Genomic DNA, 19214 nt, shown 5'->3' on the forward strand with positions numbered 1-19214 from the left:
CCTTAGAATATTGTCATACACCTTGCAAGTAGTAAGATTTGATGAACATTGGGGCTTGCAGAAAGTATTCACACCCCTCGACTTATTCCACATTGTGTTGTGTTACAGCCGGAATTTATAATGGATTAAATTGAGATGTTGTATCACTGGCCTACACATACAGTGCCTTGCGAAAGTATTCGGCCCCCTTGAACTTTGCGACCTTTTGCCACATTTCAGGCTTCAAACATAAAGATATAAAACTGTATTTTTTTGTGAAGAATCAACAACAAGTGGGACACAATCATGAAGTGGAACGACATTTATTGGATATTTCAAACTTTTTTAACAAATCAAAAACTGAAAAATTGGGCGTGCAAAATTATTCAGCCCCTTTACTTTCAGTGCAGCAAACTCTCTCCAGAAGTTCAGTGAGGATCTCTGAATGATCCAATGTTGACCTAAATGACTAATGATGATAAATACAATCCACCTGTGTGTAATCAAGTCTCCGTATAAATGCACCTGCACTGTGATAGTCTCAGAGGTCCGTTAAAAGCGCAGAGAGCATCATGAAGAACAAGGAACACACCAGGCAGGTCCGAGACACTGTTGTGAAGAAGTTTAAAGCCGGATTTGGATACAAAAAGATTTCCCAAGCTTTAAACATCCCAAGGATGTGCAAAACTGGTAGAGACATACCCCAAGCGACTTACAGCTGTAATCGCAGCAGAAGGTGGCGCTACAAAGTATTAACTTAAGGGGGCTGAATAATTTTGCACGCCCAATTTTTCAGTTTTTGATTTGTTAAAAAAGTTTGAAATATCCAATAAATGTCGTTCCACTTCACGATTGTGTCCCACTTGTTGTTGATTCTTCACAAAAAAATACAGTTTTATATCTTTATGTTTGAAGCCTGAAATGTGGCAAAAGGTCGCAAAGTTCAAGGGGGCCGAATACTTTCGCAAGGCACTGTAATACCCCACAATGTCAAAGTGGAATTATGTTTTTAGAATTGTTTACAGATGAATTAAAAAGGAAAACCTGAAATGTCTTGAGTCGATAAGTTTTCAACCCCTTTGTTATGGCAAGCCTAAATAAGTTCAGGAGTAAATATTTGCTTAACAAGTCACATAATAAGTTGCATGGACACAACCTTATTGACTTCACTTGTTAAACACACTTCAATCAGTGGAGATGATTGACCACTGTGTGCAATAATAATGTTTAACATGATTTTTGAATGACTACGTCATCTCTGTATCCCACACATACAATTATTATCTGTAAGGTATCTAAGTCGAGCAGTGAATTTCAAACACAGATTCAAGCACAAAGACCAGGGACGTTTTCCAATACCTTGCAAAGAAGGACACTTACTGGTAGATTAGTTAATTAAAACCTCTCTGGGATAGGAGTCAGTATTTTCACATCCGGATGAAAAGTGTTCCCAAAGTAAACTGCCTGCTACTCAGGCCCAGAAGCTAGGATATGCATATTATTAGTAGATTTGGATAGAAAACACACTGAATTTCTTAAACTGTTTGAATAATGTCTGTGAGTATAACAGAACTGATTTGGCAGGCAAAACCCCAGGCACAATCCATCCAAATAAAACTTTTTTTGGGGTCAATCTGTTTTCCATTAGTTTTCTATGGCAAGCCCGTTTTAATAGAAATATGCTTGCAGTTCCTATGGCATCCACTAGATGTCAACAGTCTTTAGAAATTGGTTGATGTTTTTCTTTGAGTAATGAAGAAGTAGCCCTTTCCTTTCTGGGTGTACAGCCAAGTGGACTGTTTTGTTTGGTGCACGTGACCTGGAGCTCGCTCCACTTTCATTTTATCCACTATTGAACACAGTTTATCCCGTCTTAAATTGTATTGATTATTTATGTTTTAAAATACCTAAAGTTGGATTAGGAAAGTTGTTTGAAATGTTTGGACCAAGATTACAGGTAACTTATTAGATACTTAGTAGTCATGTTGGGCGAGTTGGAACCAGTGTTTTTCTGAATCAAACGCACCAAATAAATGGACATTTTGGGGATATAACGATGGAATTAATCGAACAAAATGACTATTTGTGATGTTTATGGGACATATTGGAGTGCCAACAGAAGAAGATCTTCAAAGGTAAGGCATGAATTATATCGTTATTTCTAAGTTTTGTGTTGCGCCTGGCGGGTTGAAATATGATTGTCATGTGTTTGTTTGATGGGGTGCTGTCCTCAGATAATAGCATGGTTTGCTTTCGCCTTAAAGCCTTTTTGAAATCTGACACGGTGGCTGGATTAACAAGAAGTTAAGCTTTATTTTGGTGTATTGCACTTTTGATATTATGAAAGTTAAATATTTCTAATAATTTAATTTGAATTTGGCGCTCTGCCATTTCACCGGCTGTTGCCTAATCGATCCCGCTAACGGGATTTGATCCATAAGAAGGTTTTAATTAAAAAAAAAACAGACAACAGTTTACAATTGTTCGTTGCTGCAAATCGTTGCTGCAAATGAGAACGTGTTCTCAGTCAACTTACCTGGTAAAATAACAAATAAATTAAATAAATAAAGACATTAAATATCCCTTTGAGCATGGTGAAGTTATTAATTACACTTTGGATGGTTTACCAATACACCCAGTCACTACAAAGATACAGGCGTCCTTCCTACTGTAACTCAGTTGCTGGAGAGGAAGGAAACTGCCCAGGGATTTCACCATGAGGTCCAGGGTGACTTTAAAACAGTTACAGAGTTTAATGGCTGTAATGGGAGAAAACTGAGCATGGATCAACAACATTGTAGTTACTCCACAATATTAACCTAATTGACAGAGTAAAAAGAAGGAAGTCTGTACAGAATTGTTTTTAACCATTCCAAAACATGCATCCTGTTTGCCATAAGGCACTAAAGTGAAACTGCAAAACATGTGGCAAAGAAATTAACTTTATGTCCTGAATACAAAGTGTTATGTTTTGGGGCAAACACAACACATCACTGAGTACCACTCTTCATATTTTCAAGCATGGTGGTGGCTACATCATGTTATGGGTATGCTTGCCATCAGCAAGGAAAAGGGAGTTTTTAGGATAAAAACAAACAGAATAGCACAGGCAAAATCACAGAGGAAAACCTGGTTCATCCAAATATTGTACAATTCAGGTGTGCAAAACTCTTAGAGACTTACCCAGAAACACTCACAGCTGTAATTGCTGCCAACAGTGATTCTAACGTGTATTCACTCAGGGGTGTGAATACTTACGTAAATGAGATATTTCTGTATTTCACTTTCAATAAATTTGCTAACATTTCTAAAAACACGTTTTCACTTGGTCAATATGGGGTATTATGTATAGATGGGTGAGAGAAAAACATACATTTCATCCATTTTGAATTCAGGCTGTAACACAGCAAAATGTGGAATAAGTCAAGGGGTATGAATACTTTCTGAAGGCACTGTATATCAGGATCAGAGCTGTGTAATTTAAAATTTTATCTTTCTTTCTAAAACACAATATTTTACACACACGTCATAATCCTATGGTACCAGTACAGAGCTCGAAGCGGAAACCCCTCCCGAATCCCAACTCGGGCAGCGGAGCAAAAGAAAAGAAGAATTCCAAGGAATCAGGAAACACTGAGAAATAGTAGAAGAGAAAAGAAACTATCAGTATAAAGTGAGTGCAATCTGCCATTGATTGTATCAACTGTCTATTTGAACGGAATCGACATGTAGATGTGATATTTGCTAGAGAACGAACACTCGAGAAATGGTTTAGGAGTTTTTTTTCCTACAGAAAAAAAAAACGTCCAGCCAGGCACCCGACATTAATAGCAGGAATAGCTAAGTTTACCTAGCGGGCTAGCTAGCAAGCTAATCAAAATACGGATAACTTAATTAGCCATGATATTATTATAGCGATCTTTTATAATACATAGCTGTTTATCGCCCGTGAAATAGTCACTGTGGGTAACGTTACCTAGCACGCTACCGCTAAAATAGTTTGCTAGTTAGCCAATGTGAATCAGATTATGTTTAGATTTAGCTAGTTAGCCTACTCTTGCTAATTAACTACTGGACTGTACTTGGTAAGAAGAGGCACCGCCACACTGTAAGGAGATTTGGCTGTTGTGTTGTTCTAGCTTGCTAGCTAGCGAATGCCTTTGCTTTGCTGCATAATTGTTAACAAAAACTTTCCTCGGGATGGGAAACATGTAACGTCAAATAGCCATTTTAGGTGAAACGGTTCAAATTATGTCAGCTTTCAAATAGTTAATCATGATTGTTATTGTTTTAGCAGAACTGGTTTTGACATATGACAACTTGTTTGCAGTATAACCAGTATTATTGGGTAAAAGTTCAATGCTGCTGTGAAGTACTGTATTATGAATTGCTACAAAATGGGCGGAGGGAACGGATGCAGTTACAGCAAACCTTATCACAGCCAACTGGTCCAATAGGACTTGACAAAACCTTTTGTCACACTCAACCAGCTGTGTCCAATATTCTCTCCCATCATAGATAGGCTACTCGTTGGCCAAATGAAATATATTAGCTAGCAACAGTGTTTGCATACACCTACATTAATAAACACAGGTTAGAAATGCAAATCCAGAAAACAATATATCATCATCAGTTGTTTCATGTCAGGGACACTGTTTGTCTGTCAGCCTTGAGTTCCATGACCTTTTCATGCCACACCAGTGAGAAGAATGAGGACATTCCTTTACTAGACTGCTCGCTCAGATGGGGTATTCAAGTAGCAGTACCCTCCCTACAGACTCTGTTCTGTAGCACACAGCAAATCCTTGTTGAGCTTAGCTAACTCCCACTGATGATCTCCTTCAGCAGCCCACCACCACCCACTCTAATTGTGTTATTGCTGGTGAGAGAGGATTGTAACAACATCACATGAAGACATTTCACTGTCATACTCCTGTGTGCAAGTGTACAACCACACTGTTTGACTTGTCATTTGTTGCACACATTAGGGAGGAAAATAACCCAAATGTGACAAAAAAAAACAACAACAACATTGTGGCCCATTTGACACCCATTTAATGCAGCCTGGAACAGCTACAGTAAATCATGAAAATAGTCTGGGCATTGCACCTTGCTCGTTGTCCCTCATTTAGGTCAAATCAAACTTTAGTTGTCATATGTGCCTAATACAAGCGGTGTTACTGTGAAAATCTTACTTACAAGCCCTTAACCAACAATGCAGTTCAAGAAAGAGTTAAGAAAATATGTATACAAATAAACTAAAGTAACAAATAATGAAAAGTAACACAATAAAATGACAATAACAAGGCTATATACAGGGGACTAGCTTTGTCCTGAAACTCTCAATAGAAACTTTATTAGCTCTTGATGAAGCTCGGACGGAAAGAGCCTATATCTTTTACTACAAAGAGTCGTTTGAAATTGAGAGCTGTTCATCTTTATCATTAACTTATTGTTTGACAAGTTTTTCACATCTGGGCTTATGAAATGTGCTCATGAAATGTGCTGGCTTTGGTTGAATTTCCTTTTTTGTACCCAGGGTTTGTTGTTGTCACGATACACTGTCAGGTCAAAGTGATCTGTCTCGTAAGTGACACAACAAACTCCCTCTTGTACTTTCACTAGATGGCCAGTCAGAGGCTATTTCTGTATTGTGGATGACTCAGTATGTTATGCAAGCTTGATTTTCAATGTTGTCTTTATAGACCCTAAAGGCTAAGTATTGAGATGTTGCCAGCCTGATGATGGAGGAACCAACAGCCATTTTGTGTCAGGGGAAAAAGGTGAAGGTGTACCACAGTTTACAGCTTCCTGTTACTGAAGCTCCAAGTCCGCAGCTTTGCGGCTCTCTTGCATTAGGAAGCATGGAGAGAAAAAACGCCTTGAAAGGTGTTAAATGTCTACTAACACAGACCTATTCAATGGTCTTTGTTTATCAGGATGTCAAATGCTGAAACGTGTTCTCGCAGTCAACTCCATTGTTTTTGTAAGTTTGTGGTAGTGCTGGGAATTGCCAGGGACATCCAACAATATGATGTGATACGTTTTGCGATTCTATATTTATCTCAATTCTTTATGTTTGGCTTTTGCGATTTAGATTCTGCGATTTTATTCAATTTGATGTTCCAAACATATTGCTCACTATGTCTGCTGCAGAGGAACAAGAGAGAGCCATTAGAAAACGAGTTTAGGAAGAAAAAAGTACTCAAAGATGTTGGCACACCATTTTAAAACATGTAAAAATGACTATAGGATGAGATACTGGAGTTTCGGCACAGGTACAACTGTATAGTGCTAGCTAACATAACTACCTATCTATTTTATCATTTTTATCGATACTTGTAGTCACAGTATACTCTACTGTATCGATCTTACCCCATCCCTAGTTGGTGTTTGCCTTAACCACTTTTGTCTCCCTATCAGTCAGACACTGACATTTTGTGGCTTTAGTTTAGTGGGATAAATCAGTCTGGTCATAGTTAGGCCTATAGTTTGATAAAACTCACATTGAAACATACAAAACAATCATTTTTTTTTTGTCATATAGCCTACGATGTTTGAGAATAGGGAGTTGCGGCCCCCCTTGCGTTCTCTTGTTGGTGTCCCACGGCCTACATCAATTGCATTATAACCACTTTGTGGTTTTCTTTCATACTTTTTCTCTGGATGCTTGCTGGTGGCTTTTACATTTGGTAGGCGACTGATGACTTGAACATGCACTGTAGTCTGTGTTCCTGAAGATGCTCCCTTGATCTTATCTGACTAAAGGTAGGTGTTCTAGAAAATGGTCTTTGTTGAGGTCAAACGTGTGGTGTTGCCTGTGGCTACAGGTAAGTGATCAAAGCCACCTTGTAAAGGGGATGTTAACTGTTCACAGTAATGTAAGGGGCAAGTGGTAGCCAGTAGATCAAGTTTCACAAAAATGCATGGTTGTTAGGCCTAGGCTAATACAGAAGCTTTTCTAGAATGGCAAAGTCCCTGTTTAGCTAGTTAACTTTTAGTAGCCTAGTGTATGTCAGTTTATGGGGTTTCCTCAATGATAAAAGGCCTATGTTATCATTTTGAGGTTCGGTTATGCTTTTGTCTTCTGCTGTGAAAGATTTGCTTCTGATCCAGCTTCTGTAATGGTATTTTAAAGCTTGTTTTTAAGTAAACCAGAGACATTAGCTATAAACTGTATAGTTTCAGTACTCGCGCTGTAGAGTGGAGTCATGTACCTCATCCTTGTTAGCCTGTGACTTGTGGGTGGTAAAATTACGCCTTTTGAATTCATTTCAGGCAGTGCTCACATCATCATGCCAAGAATGTGCAACAAGCCTGAATATTTCACTGGGATCCGTGACCGAAAACCTGAAACTCCACTCCGTCCACTTGATTTTGCATGGACAGCCTAAATACAATTCACATGATCTTCTGTATCATTAAATTGTTACAATTCAAGACTAAAAAAGGTTTCCTGAATGTGGAGGACATTTTGTGTTTGCTTAGTAGCCTCTTGTTGTGCTTGTCCTGGTATTTATGCTATGACCCATTGATGACACAGGTTAGACAAGTCTGCTTGACGAATGAGGCGGTTCTTGTTAAGTTTCTACATCTCTGAATTTCAGCCGCTCCATTCTCATAAGGGAGATTGCACGTTTTCAAATATTAGACTAAGGCACACTATTTGAAGACGTTCCTTTCCAATTAGTCTACAGTGGGTGGCACGTGTGATCTTACTGGGACACACACAAGCACATTCCCAAAAAGTAAACCACATTTTTCTACCCTCTGGGATGCTTGGTATATCTTTGACAAATTGTATTTGCCAAACTTTTTATCTTCCAAAACTGATAGTTCAAGATATGTTCTTGGTACCTTATTTTTTTTAGTACTCCCTTGTGAGACAATGGAACAGAACAGAAGGCTCGGAGATAATGCCCTTTCCCCCCCTGAGGTTTAAAGACAGATTAAATATCTAGTAGTAGCAGAGGTAGAGTGAATACACATGTCTGTATGTGTATAAGCTGCCCTATCTATAAAGGTTGACCCTTATGTCTCATGTTAGAGAACTCACTAGCCTACATCCTGTTGTTGTAGATACAGTATATCAAACAATGGTTTCTGGCCTCTCTATCAACTTTGTTTTAATGTCTCCATGTGGTTTAACAGGCTACCTACCTGAGAGCTGATGAGCTGTGGTGTGATGCGGCTAGGGCTAGTCTATGTGTTGCGTCTCTTGTTACGCTTCAGTTTTGTGCTGTTCACTGTTCTCACACCCACTTCCTGAGCTAAGCTGGTCGTCCTCCCCTCCTTATTCATTATTTCAGGGAACTCTGCCTCTTCCATTAACAGGCTGTTGCAGTCTATAAAGGGTTTGGCTAATGAAAGGAGTGCCTTTTTATTTAGGCTATGTCATAGAAAACCATCCACAAACTGTTTGCTGTACTTTGTAGAAAAATAGGTTTCACCCATGTACTATAGCTTCTGTATGTGCAAATATCAATGCTTAGTTTTCTGTCCCTCTCAATCCTCCTTCCAGGAAAGATGCAGACCTGAGGGTGATTTCCCCGTCCTCTCGGCCCAGCGAAGTGTGAGACTAAACAGCGTGCCTTGAGGAAGACTGAAGGGAAGAGGGACGATGGGGTTCGGACGGGACCTGCGGAACTCCCACGACGGGCTGTTGAAGCTGCAGGACTGGGAGCTGAAGCTGCTGGAGACGGTAAAGCGCTTCATGACGCTACGGGTGAAGAGCGACAAGGAGTACGCATCACTTCTCCTCAATATCAGCCAGCAGGTGGAAAAGCACGACAACTCCTCCCAGATGGACTACATCAGCAACGTCTCCAAGGTATCAACCTATTCAAACATATCAATACACAGTAAAGACCGGTACAATACAGACCCAACAGTGAACACCGACTACAGCAACCTAAGGCAAGATAGGAGATGATAAGATGGTGGTTTGTTGACCGCCGAAGCCAAAATGATATGCTATATTATTACAGACACCACACACCAGTGAACATGTAGATTCATTTAAGACCATATCTCCCTTTTTATCTGATGTTTTTACCAGTGGGGATCCCACACTGATGAATGTGGGTTGTTTTTCTGCTGTTGAGCAGGATGTTGGAAGGGGAGTGTGGAACTGGGTTGGTTATAGTGGGATATCAGTCACAGCGTTGTGTAGAAAGTTTTCTACAGGAGGCGTTAAATGCTTTTGCTTCGAAGAAGAAAACATTTGCACAATACATCATGCCTTAAAGTTCCAGTTGATTTTCCTATATACTGAAATCAGGCGTGACATTGCGATCTCCTATATCCCTCTTCTTCTCCCTCTCATCTATCTTCTTCCACCTCCATCTCTCCAGTCTTGGGCCCACATGGTCCAGCAGACGGAACAGCTGAGTAAGATCATGAAGTGTCACGCGGAGGAGCTGAACTCGGGCCCTCTGCACAGACTCACCATGATGATCAAAGACAAGCAGCAGGTCAAGAAGAGCTACCAGAGCATCCACACACAGATCGAGTTCGAGATGAACAAGGTATTGTATGCACTCACCTTACACACATTTACCGTTTCTTCATACACTATCCTCCCTGTGCATTACCTTATTTACGGTTATGGGGCGTTTGTTGACAGGGTGTTTCACGTGTAGTCTGAGTATAAATGAGGTGAACTTTATGTCAAAGATGCTTTTGTTGACAATGTGATGTTTCTGACATTATCTCTTCTAGGTGACGACAAGTGACCTAGAAAAGTTAAAGGGCACCTATAGACAATTGACAAAGGATGCCCACAGTGCCAAAGAAAAATACAGAGAAGCAATGGTGAAAGGTAAACATTTCTACTGAACATTGACAAAAAACTCAAGTTGAATATGTTTTCGTAGTGGAGTTTTCCTTAGAAATGCATGAAGTCTTAGTAGAAACCATCTGAAGTGCATCAATACCTACCGCACCAAACCTTTGGAGGCAGATCGTATGACTGACATGGGAGGCGAATGATGAGGCACACCCAATGATGTCCCTCGAATGATGAGGCACACCCAAATTAAACCTCCGTACAAACCAGCAGCACAGCATTTCTTTGGGGCGGCAGACTAGTGGTTAGAGCGTTGGGCCAGTAACCGAGAGGTTGCTGGATCGAATCCCCGAGCTGACAAGGTAAAAATCTGTCCTTCTGCCCCCAAACAAGGCAGTTAACCCACTAGGCCGTCATTGTAAATAAGGATTTGTTCTTAACTGACTTGCCTGGTTAAAGGTTAAATAAAACAAATTAATAATGTCTTCTTGTTTTGATTTCAGGCAAGGAGCCAGAGAAGGCGAGGGAGCGCTACGATAAGACCACTATGAAGTTGCACAACCTCCACAACCAGTACGTGCTGGCGGTGCGGAGCGCCCAGCTCCACCAGGAGCACTACCACGACACCACGCTGCCCCTCCTCCTCGACTCCCTGCAGAAGATGCAGGAGGAGATGATCAGTGCACTGTGAGTGTGTCAAGTGGAGATTCGGGAAGGGATTACAACATACTCATGATATCGAATGGCTTTGAAAAGATGCTGGAGGTCAATGTACTGCGATGTATGCTCCAAGTGTGTTTATGTTAGGTTACTTTATGTTAGGTTACTTTGTTTAAATTCTATATGATGTGTTACTTTAAGTCATGCTACTTTGTTACGTCTTGTTACCAGTGATGTAGTATTGAAAAATAAGGTAGGTAAACAACGCTGTTCGCAGTGAGTAAATTAAAAGTCCTTATACTTTGCATTTTTCCCACAAAGGTGTTTACCCTCCACTACACCACTGGTCCCGACTCTTAGGTTAACAACTGATGAAGGTCTATGGGCTGAAATGTTGTTGGTTAACACACTTGGGTGCATATGTCACTGTGTGCAAAGTGCTCCTTTTCTGCAATGTCCAACCTAGACGTCCAGCAGCACACTGCAGATTACCATATCTGTAACACCCTAACATGTCAGGCAATTTAAACGTTCTTCGGAATTACGTAAATCCAGAATAAGTTTAGTATAGCGAGTTAGGAGTTATTGTTTTCATGTGGGACAATCCCAGATGAGGCTTAATCACATAATTTCATAGCTGTCAAGGGATTACTAGGAGGCAGAGGCATTTTCAGATGTCCTGTTTAACTTCTTGATGCACCCATCCCATTAGCAGGATCATTTTTGTCAACATCCGCTGAACTGCAGAGCGCCAAATTCAAATTAAATTACTACAATTATTTAATTTTCATGAAATCACAAGTGCAATATAGCAAAACACAGTTTAGCTTGTTGTTAATCCACCTGGCGTGTCAGATTTCAAAAAAGCTTTTCGGCGAAAGCATACCAAGCATTTATTTATTTATTTCACCTTTATTTAACCAGGTAGGCAAGTTGAGAACAAGTTCTCATTTACAATTGCGACCTGGCCAAGATAAAGCAAAGCAGTTCGACACGTACAACAACACAGAGTTACACATGGAGTAAAACAAACATACAGTCAATAATACAGTAGAAAAATGAGTCTATATACAATGTGAGCAAATGAGGTGAGATAAGGAGGTAAAGGCAAAAAAGGCCATGGTGGCGAAGTAAATACAATATAGCAAGTAAAAAAAAAATATATATATAAAAAATAAACACTGGAATGGTAGATTTGCAATGGAAAAATGTGCAAAGTAGAGATATAAATAATGGGGGTGCAAAGGAGCAAAATAAATACAGTAGGGGGAGAGGTAGTTGTTTTGGGTTAAATTATAGATGGGCTATGTACAGGTGCAGTAATCTGTGAGCTTCTCTGACAGCTGGTGCTTAAAGCTAGTGAGGGGGATAAGTGTTTCTAGTTTCAGAGATTTTTGCAGTTCGTTCCAGTCATTGGCAACAGAGAACTGGAAGGCGAGGCGGCCAAAGTAAGAATTGGTTTTGGGGGTGACCAGAGAGATATACCTGCTGGAGCACGTGCTACAGGTGGGTGCTGCTAAGGTGACCAGCGAGGTGAGATAAGGTTGGGGCTTTACCTAGCAGGGTCTTGTAGATGACCTGGAGCCAGTGGGTTTGGCGACGAGTATGAAGCGAGGGCCAGCCAACGAGAGCGTACAGGTCGCAGTGGTGGGTAGTATGTGGGGCTTTGGTGACAAAACGGATGGCACTGTGATAGACTGCATCCAATTTATTGAGTAGGATATTGGAGGCTATTTTGTAAATGACGTCGCCGAAGTCGAGGATCGGTAGGATGGTCAGTTTTACAAGGGTATGTTTGGCAGCATGAGTGAAGGATGCTTTGTTGCGAAATAGGAAGCCAATTCTAGATTTAACTTTGGATTGGAGATGTTTGTTGTGAGTCTGGAAGGAGAGTTTACAGTCTAACCAGACACCTAGGTATTGTAGTTGTCCACATATTCAAAGACAGACCCGTCCAGAGTAGTGATGTTGGACGGGCAGGCAGGTGCAGGCAGCGATCGGTTGAAGAGCATGCATTTAGTTTTACTTGTAATTAAGAGCAATTGGAGGCCACGGAAGGAGTGTTGTATGGCATTGAAGCTCGTCTGGAGGGTTGTTAACACAGTGTCCAAAGAAGGGCCAGAAGTATACAGAATGGTGTCGTCTGCATAGAGATGGATCAGAGACTCACCAGCAGCAAGAGCGACATCATTGATGTATACAGAGAAGAGAGTCGGTCCAAGAATTGAACCCTGTGGCACCCCCAATAGAGACTGCCAGAGGCCCGGACAACAGGCCCTCCGATTTGACACACTGAACTCTATCAGAGAAATAGTTGGTGAACCAGGCGAGGCAATCATTTGAGAAACCAAGGCTATCGAGTCTGCCGATGAGGATGTGGTGATTGACAGAGTCGAAAGCCTTGGCCAGGTCAATGAATAGTTTATGTAAGGACATCTCTCTCAGCAGACAAAACATTACAAACAGCTAGCAGCCAAGTGGATTGGTCACGAAAGTCAGAAAAGCAATAAAAATGAATGATCTTTGAATGTTTGCACTCACAAGACTCCCAGTTACACAATAAATGTTCCTTTTGTTCCATAAAGATTATTTTTATATCCAAAATACCTCCATTTGTTTGGCGAGTTATGTTCAGAAATCCACAGGCTCGAGCGGTCACGACCAGGCAGACGAAAATTCCAAATAGTATCCGTAAAGTTCGTAGAAACATGTCAAACGTTTTTATAATCAATCCTCAGGTTGTTTTTACAATATATAATCAAAATATTTCATCCGGGACAGTAGCATCTTCAATAGGAGAGAGAGATAAAATGTCTGCTCCAAGCTGTTGCGTATGCAAAACGCTGCTGGCACCCAGCCATACAATGACGCGATGTGATCTTTCTCGCTGATTTTTCAAAGTAAAAGCCTGAAACTATGTCTAAAGACTGTTCACACCATGGGGAAGCCATATGAAAATGAATCTGGTTGATATCCCTTTAAATGGAGCGAAGGCAGGCAATGGATTTTCCTCAGGTTTTCGCCTGCAATATCAGTTCTGATATACTCACAGACAATATTGTCACAGTTTTGGGAACTTTAGAGTGTTTTCTATCCTAATCTGACAACTATATGCATATTCTAGATTCTGGGCCTGAGAAATAGGCAGTATCATTTGGGTACGTTTTTCATCCATACATCAAAATACTGACCCCTACACTAAACAGGTTAAAGGAAAATTATATTAGTCCATTATTGACATAGTCCCAAAATGTTTTGCATGTCAGCAATCCACAAGGAGTAAGTTAGAAATAGTTGCTTTAATGTAAAACCAGTTTTCGAGACCACCTAAAGTGAGACCGATTCAAGACCAAGACAGAAGAAAATCAAGTCCGAGTCAAGACCAAGACTGGGGGGGGGGGGGGGGGGTGAGACCGAGTCAAGACCGAGACAGGGTTAAATGAAAAATGCGAGTCCAGTTCAAGACCATGATTTTAATTTTGTCAAATCACCACCATAATAAGAGTCCAAAATGTCCAGTATTTCTGTGTTCATATTTCAGGACAACATATGGATTCTTTAGACATTCAGAATAGTGAAAATAGAGCCACACTACAAATTATTACTAACCCAAACACAGTGGGGAACAATGAGGGCCGACTACGCCTTCAGAGAAGGGCGAAGGATTTATAAAATAATGATTGTAATGATAATTATTATTTTCAATGATGATCTGATTTCATCTCTTCAGTTTTTGTTGGAAAGGGTTAACACTGAAGGGGGAAAAAAGATCCAATCAGGATTTTTTTTGCTTGTTTCTGAAGAGATAAATCTAGCTAGTTTAGTCAGCCCTTGGTTAGGCCATCAGACGCTAGATAAAGGCATCTGCCATTCAACTGTATTAGGGCAGCGTTTTGGAGTGACCAATCACATTTTGATTTAATGGGTGAGACCGTTTTTGCAAAAATGTATGGAAACTTCTGCCTTGAAGGCAACAGGTCATCGCGCAATAGCAAGCAGTAGTTTCCCCACGGTCTAGCTTAGCTAGCGTTTGTTGTCGTCTAGTTTGTAGCGGCTGCAGCAGGTGTTATCAAAGAGGATGTTGTTGCTAATTTGTTAGCTTCTCCCTTATCAAGAATAACTTTCAACAAGAAGTTAAGTTTTAAATGATCATCATCTGGTGATTGGAACTGTGTTTTTTATTTTTTATTGCAGCACGCTTGCTGTTAGCCATATCTTTGAAAATAACTTATGTGCGTGAAACATTGTTGCATTTAAAGTGGAACTGAGAGCATTTTACCGACCATGAAATCTTATTAAAATCTGTTCATATACACCCACAGGAGGAATGACACTTAAAAAAATAAAAAATGGTACAAAAAAAAAAAAAAATACAAAATCTGGCAAGCGACCACTTAGAATGTTTGGTAATTAGGTATACTAAGGCATTTGTGAAAATTCTATAGTAATATACACCGGGAAAGAGGCTGTGCGTTTGGACAATTAATAGACACTGCAATTAATAAAACCCGAATAAAAACATCTGTTTTGTCTAGGACCGGAGTCTACACAGACCGATGTGCCATAGCCAATCAGAGCTACAGTAGGCCTTTATACAAACAAGCCATTTGCCACAAGGGCCTGCCATTATTCACTTTGAACTGGACTGTGTGTTTACAGGCAGTTGCAACAGCGTGACTTTTAGATCATTAGAACGCATTTGCCAAAAGCCACAAAATACACCTGAATGGATTTCTGCAATTATGTAAACACCACGGGAGTCCTCTTACATTTGAGAACTTTACAGTCCTATTGATCAAACAACCATGACAAGGTAGGCTCTCTCTCCCTCAGTTATGCACATCAACAAGTAATGCTAGCCAGAGCAAGATGAGCTAAAATCTAATCTAATGAAAGAACGACAGAGCCTGAACTCGAACCCAGAATCTCTAGTGGCACAGCTAGCACTGCGATGTGGTTCCTTAGACCACTGCGCCACTCGGGAGGTCTACTATTTATATTTTTGACTACTTTTACTTTTACTTGACTACATTCCTTAAGAAAATATAGTACTTTTTACTCCATACATTTTCCTTGACACCCAAAAGTACTCGTTACATTTTGAATGCTTAGCAGGACAGGAAAATAGTCAAATTCATGCACTTATCAACTGAACATCCCTGGTCATCCCTACTGCCTCTGATCTGGCGGACACACTAAACACAAATGCTTTGTTAGTAAATTATATCTGAATGTTGGATTAAAAAACTAGAAAATGGTGCCATCTGGTTTGCTTAATATAAGGAATTTGAAATTATTTATACTTTTGATACTTAAGTATATTTTAAACCAAATACTTTTATACTTTTACTCAAGCAGAATTTTACTGGGTTACTTTTACTTGAGTCATTTTCTATTGAGGCATCTTAACTTTTGCTCAAGTACTTTTTCCACCACTGCCTACGTTTACTGACACCTGTCATATTCAGCGGGTGTTGTGTGTTCATAAATGTATCAGTTCTGTGCTCTGGCACACTCAGATGAGAGTGCTCTGATATCGGAGTAGATCGCCAGAGGGAATTTGCAAACGCAAGATATGTGCTAACTGGATGACAGGGGTTCAAGTTCTTGCCAGCTTACCAAATCACACCTGCATCTCTAGCTGTGTATAGACTCTGAGAAACAATATAAACAAACGTCAGTCACTCACCCACTCCAATGGCATAACATGACATCCTACTAGCAGCTAGCTAGCATAAAATGGGAATTTTTGTAGTACTTGAGTACTTGTAGTACTTTTAGATTTTTGTAGTACTCGAGACCGGACTCGAGTACTACAACACTGAATAAAATTGCACCCAAAAGCTATCTTTTGGTATTTGTTTACAGCCGGCAACATATGATGCTGAATGCATCATACCAGCTGTATTTATGTATTTGAAAACCTATGTATCTTAAACTTGATTGCTGACATGCAAAGAATTTGTAACTATATCAGCAATGGGCTAATTTACCGAATAACAAAAGGTGGTTTTGGGGTGCTGTTTTACTTTAAGCAACTATTTCTAACGTTCCCCCTTGTGAAAGTTTGGCAAATTGCAACGACACTTAGGCTGTATTCGAAACAACTATCCCCCTCCCCTGCATTCCATTTCCCGCACCACGGTGGAGAGTTGCACTTGAGTCTTTGGCTTTCAGTTTGGTCCACCAACTTCAAAGAAATATGTATTCAATATTTTTAGTTATTGGATAATATATTTCATAGAGATTTATACTAATAGATAAATTGAGCGTATTCTAACTGTGTTTTATGATTTTCCAACTGTTTTGTCATTTTCAGGAAGGGGATTTTGGAGGAATACAGTGAAATTACCAGTCTCTTAACTGATGAAATAGTGAAGGTCCACAAAGAAATACACACGTCCATCGACCAAATTGACCCTGTGTCAGAATATGAACACTTCATTGAGGTCTACAGGTAGGTTTTAGTGATTTTGCCTTAGAGACTGAACTGAAAAAACAACTTCTCTGGTTGAAAACAGCCATGTGGCATTGATGAGTCATAAACATTTATTCTAGTGTCAAAATTTACTACAAAGGGTAAATAGGATCAAATTTGGTCATAAAGTCAGTCTCGTCCAAAATCGGAGATTTGTGAGATGATTAGGGGGAAAAATGTCACAGAATTAAGGGAACGCCACCGTTTTCTTTGGGTTGGGGTTATTTCAATCCTGCCCACATTTGGCAGCACCCAAGTAATCATCAAGACCCAATCGTAATGCACATGGTCAATTTGGTTTGACTTTGGATATCCCTATGGTGCTAGTGAAGGACTAACAGTAAATTACACAATGTACAATGAGTGTACCAAACATTATGAACACCTGCTCTTTCCATGACATAGACTGACCAGGTGAAAGCTATGATCCCTTATTGATGTCACTTGTTAAAACCACTTTATTCAGTGTAGATGAAGGGGATGAGACGGGTTAAAGAAGGATTTTTAAGCCTTGAGACAATTGAGACATGGAGTGTGTATGTGTGCCATTCAGAGGGTGAATGGGCAAGACAAAAGATGTAAGTGCCTTTGAACGGGGTATGATAGGTGCCAGGCGCACCGGTTTGTGTCAAGAACTGCAACGCTGCTGGGTTTTTCACACTCAAAAGTTTCCTTTGTGTACACCCAAAGGACATCCAGTCAACTTGAGGTTGTTCTGAGAGCAGGGGGGGGGGGCTCAAAATTACGAAGGTATTCCTAATGTTTTGTACACTCAATATTGGGACAATATTTTAACATTTCAATAGCTCCAAGTTTCAATTAATTATAAACCTCAAAACCACTATATATTGTAGAAATTCATATACAAATATTGAAAGCATTTAATGATACAACTAAAAGGTGTTCAACATGAAAATATTGTCCCATTTACATTGTGTAATTAATTGGCGGTCCCTAACTAGCCCCACAGATAGGCTATCCAAAGTCAAACCAACTTTGCCACGGTCACACACCAGCCGGCTGAAGCTAATTGGCGAAGGAAGCTACTTCCAGACTCGACCTGATTAGACTGTTTCAAGTTATCTAGAAGGGTGAGTGACTAATTGTGTACTGTTTTGGCAGTGTGTACAAACGCTTCCCACGTGCGAACACACACACACACACACACACACACACACACACACACACACACACACACACACACACGAGACAACCACATCAAAGCATGCCTCCAAGACCCAAATCTCTTTCTCAGTTACATTTCCTAATGAGGAGGATTGACCTAGAGGCTAAATCAGTCAGTTCAGCCCATCTTTAAAGGAAAATTCCACCCCAAAATGATCTTTTGGTACTTGTTTCATTATTCCATTGTTGATATAGTCTCAATGTTTTGCATGTCGGCAATCATGTTTTCAAGATGCATAACTTTCAAAATACCCAAATCTGGCCTGTATGATGCACTTAGCATCCATCATATGATGCTTATTTTTGCATCATATGGGACAGCTTGCTGTATTTTTTAAGTTAAATATTTTGAAAACTTGATTGCTGACATGCAAAACATTTTGGGACTATATCATCAATGGACTAATAAAACAAATGCCCCAAAATAGTTTTGGGGTGTTTTCCTTGAAGTAACAGTATTTTTGTCCCCATTTTAAATGATTTTGGTTAACATGAGATGTCATCTTCCAGGTCTCCAGAAACCAAAGAACCGAATGTAGAATTTGACATTTCACTGTTGGAGGAAACAGAGAATCTTCAAGCAAACGAGATCCTATGGAACAATTTGACTGCAGACAGTTTACAAGCGATGTGAGTAAAACAATTTATGAAGGGAGGAGAGTAATTGCGGTCATTGACCCTGTCTCGCGCTGATGTTTTGAAAAGAAGGTGGGAGGATGTTGTGAGGAATCAAGGAAGGACTTTTGAGATCCATCCATCTTCTTCCACAGGCTAAAATCCACATCAGATGAGCTGGTCCTCACTCAGCAGAGCCTACGCAGCAAGGAGGATCTTATGCAGGACCTGGAGAACAAGATCGAGGAGTCCACCAGAACATGTGAAAGGAAATCTGAGTACGTTGCTACCTTGTCTGATTAATCAGGCTATAATACACAATTAATTGTTGTATATACAGTGGGGCAAAAAAGTATTTAGTCAGCCACCAATTATGTAAGTTCTCCCACTTAAAAAGATGAGAGAGGCCTGTAATTTTCATCATAGGTACACTTCAACTATGACAAACAAAATGAGAAAAAAAATCCTGAAAATCACATTGTAGGATTTTTAATGAATTTATTTTAAAAT

The 19214-nt window shown here is 40.0% G+C and overlaps 1 protein-coding gene across 2 annotated transcripts in view; it reads left to right on the forward strand.

Moving 5' to 3' along the window:
- Positions 1-3357: 3357 nt before the first annotated feature.
- Positions 3358-19214, forward strand: part of fer (fer tyrosine kinase) — a 35797-nt gene continuing 19940 nt past the window's right edge. For both annotated transcript variants that reach the window (XM_021602980.3, XM_021602981.3), the window contains exons 1-8: positions 3358-3652; positions 8501-8809; positions 9333-9506; positions 9700-9799; positions 10270-10453; positions 16746-16883; positions 18600-18719; positions 18860-18982. In XM_021602980.3, the coding sequence (XP_021458655.1) occupies positions 8600-8809; positions 9333-9506; positions 9700-9799; positions 10270-10453; positions 16746-16883; positions 18600-18719; positions 18860-18982 (1049 nt within the window). In that variant the 5' untranslated portion in view covers positions 3358-3652; positions 8501-8599. The remainder of the gene's footprint in view (positions 3653-8500; positions 8810-9332; positions 9507-9699; positions 9800-10269; positions 10454-16745; positions 16884-18599; positions 18720-18859; positions 18983-19214) is intronic.

The sequence above is a fragment of the Oncorhynchus mykiss genome, chromosome 5, assembly GCF_057628025.1.
Source record: "Oncorhynchus mykiss isolate SJ-2025 chromosome 5, ASM5762802v1, whole genome shotgun sequence".
Lineage (NCBI taxonomy): Eukaryota > Metazoa > Chordata > Actinopteri > Salmoniformes > Salmonidae > Oncorhynchus > Oncorhynchus mykiss.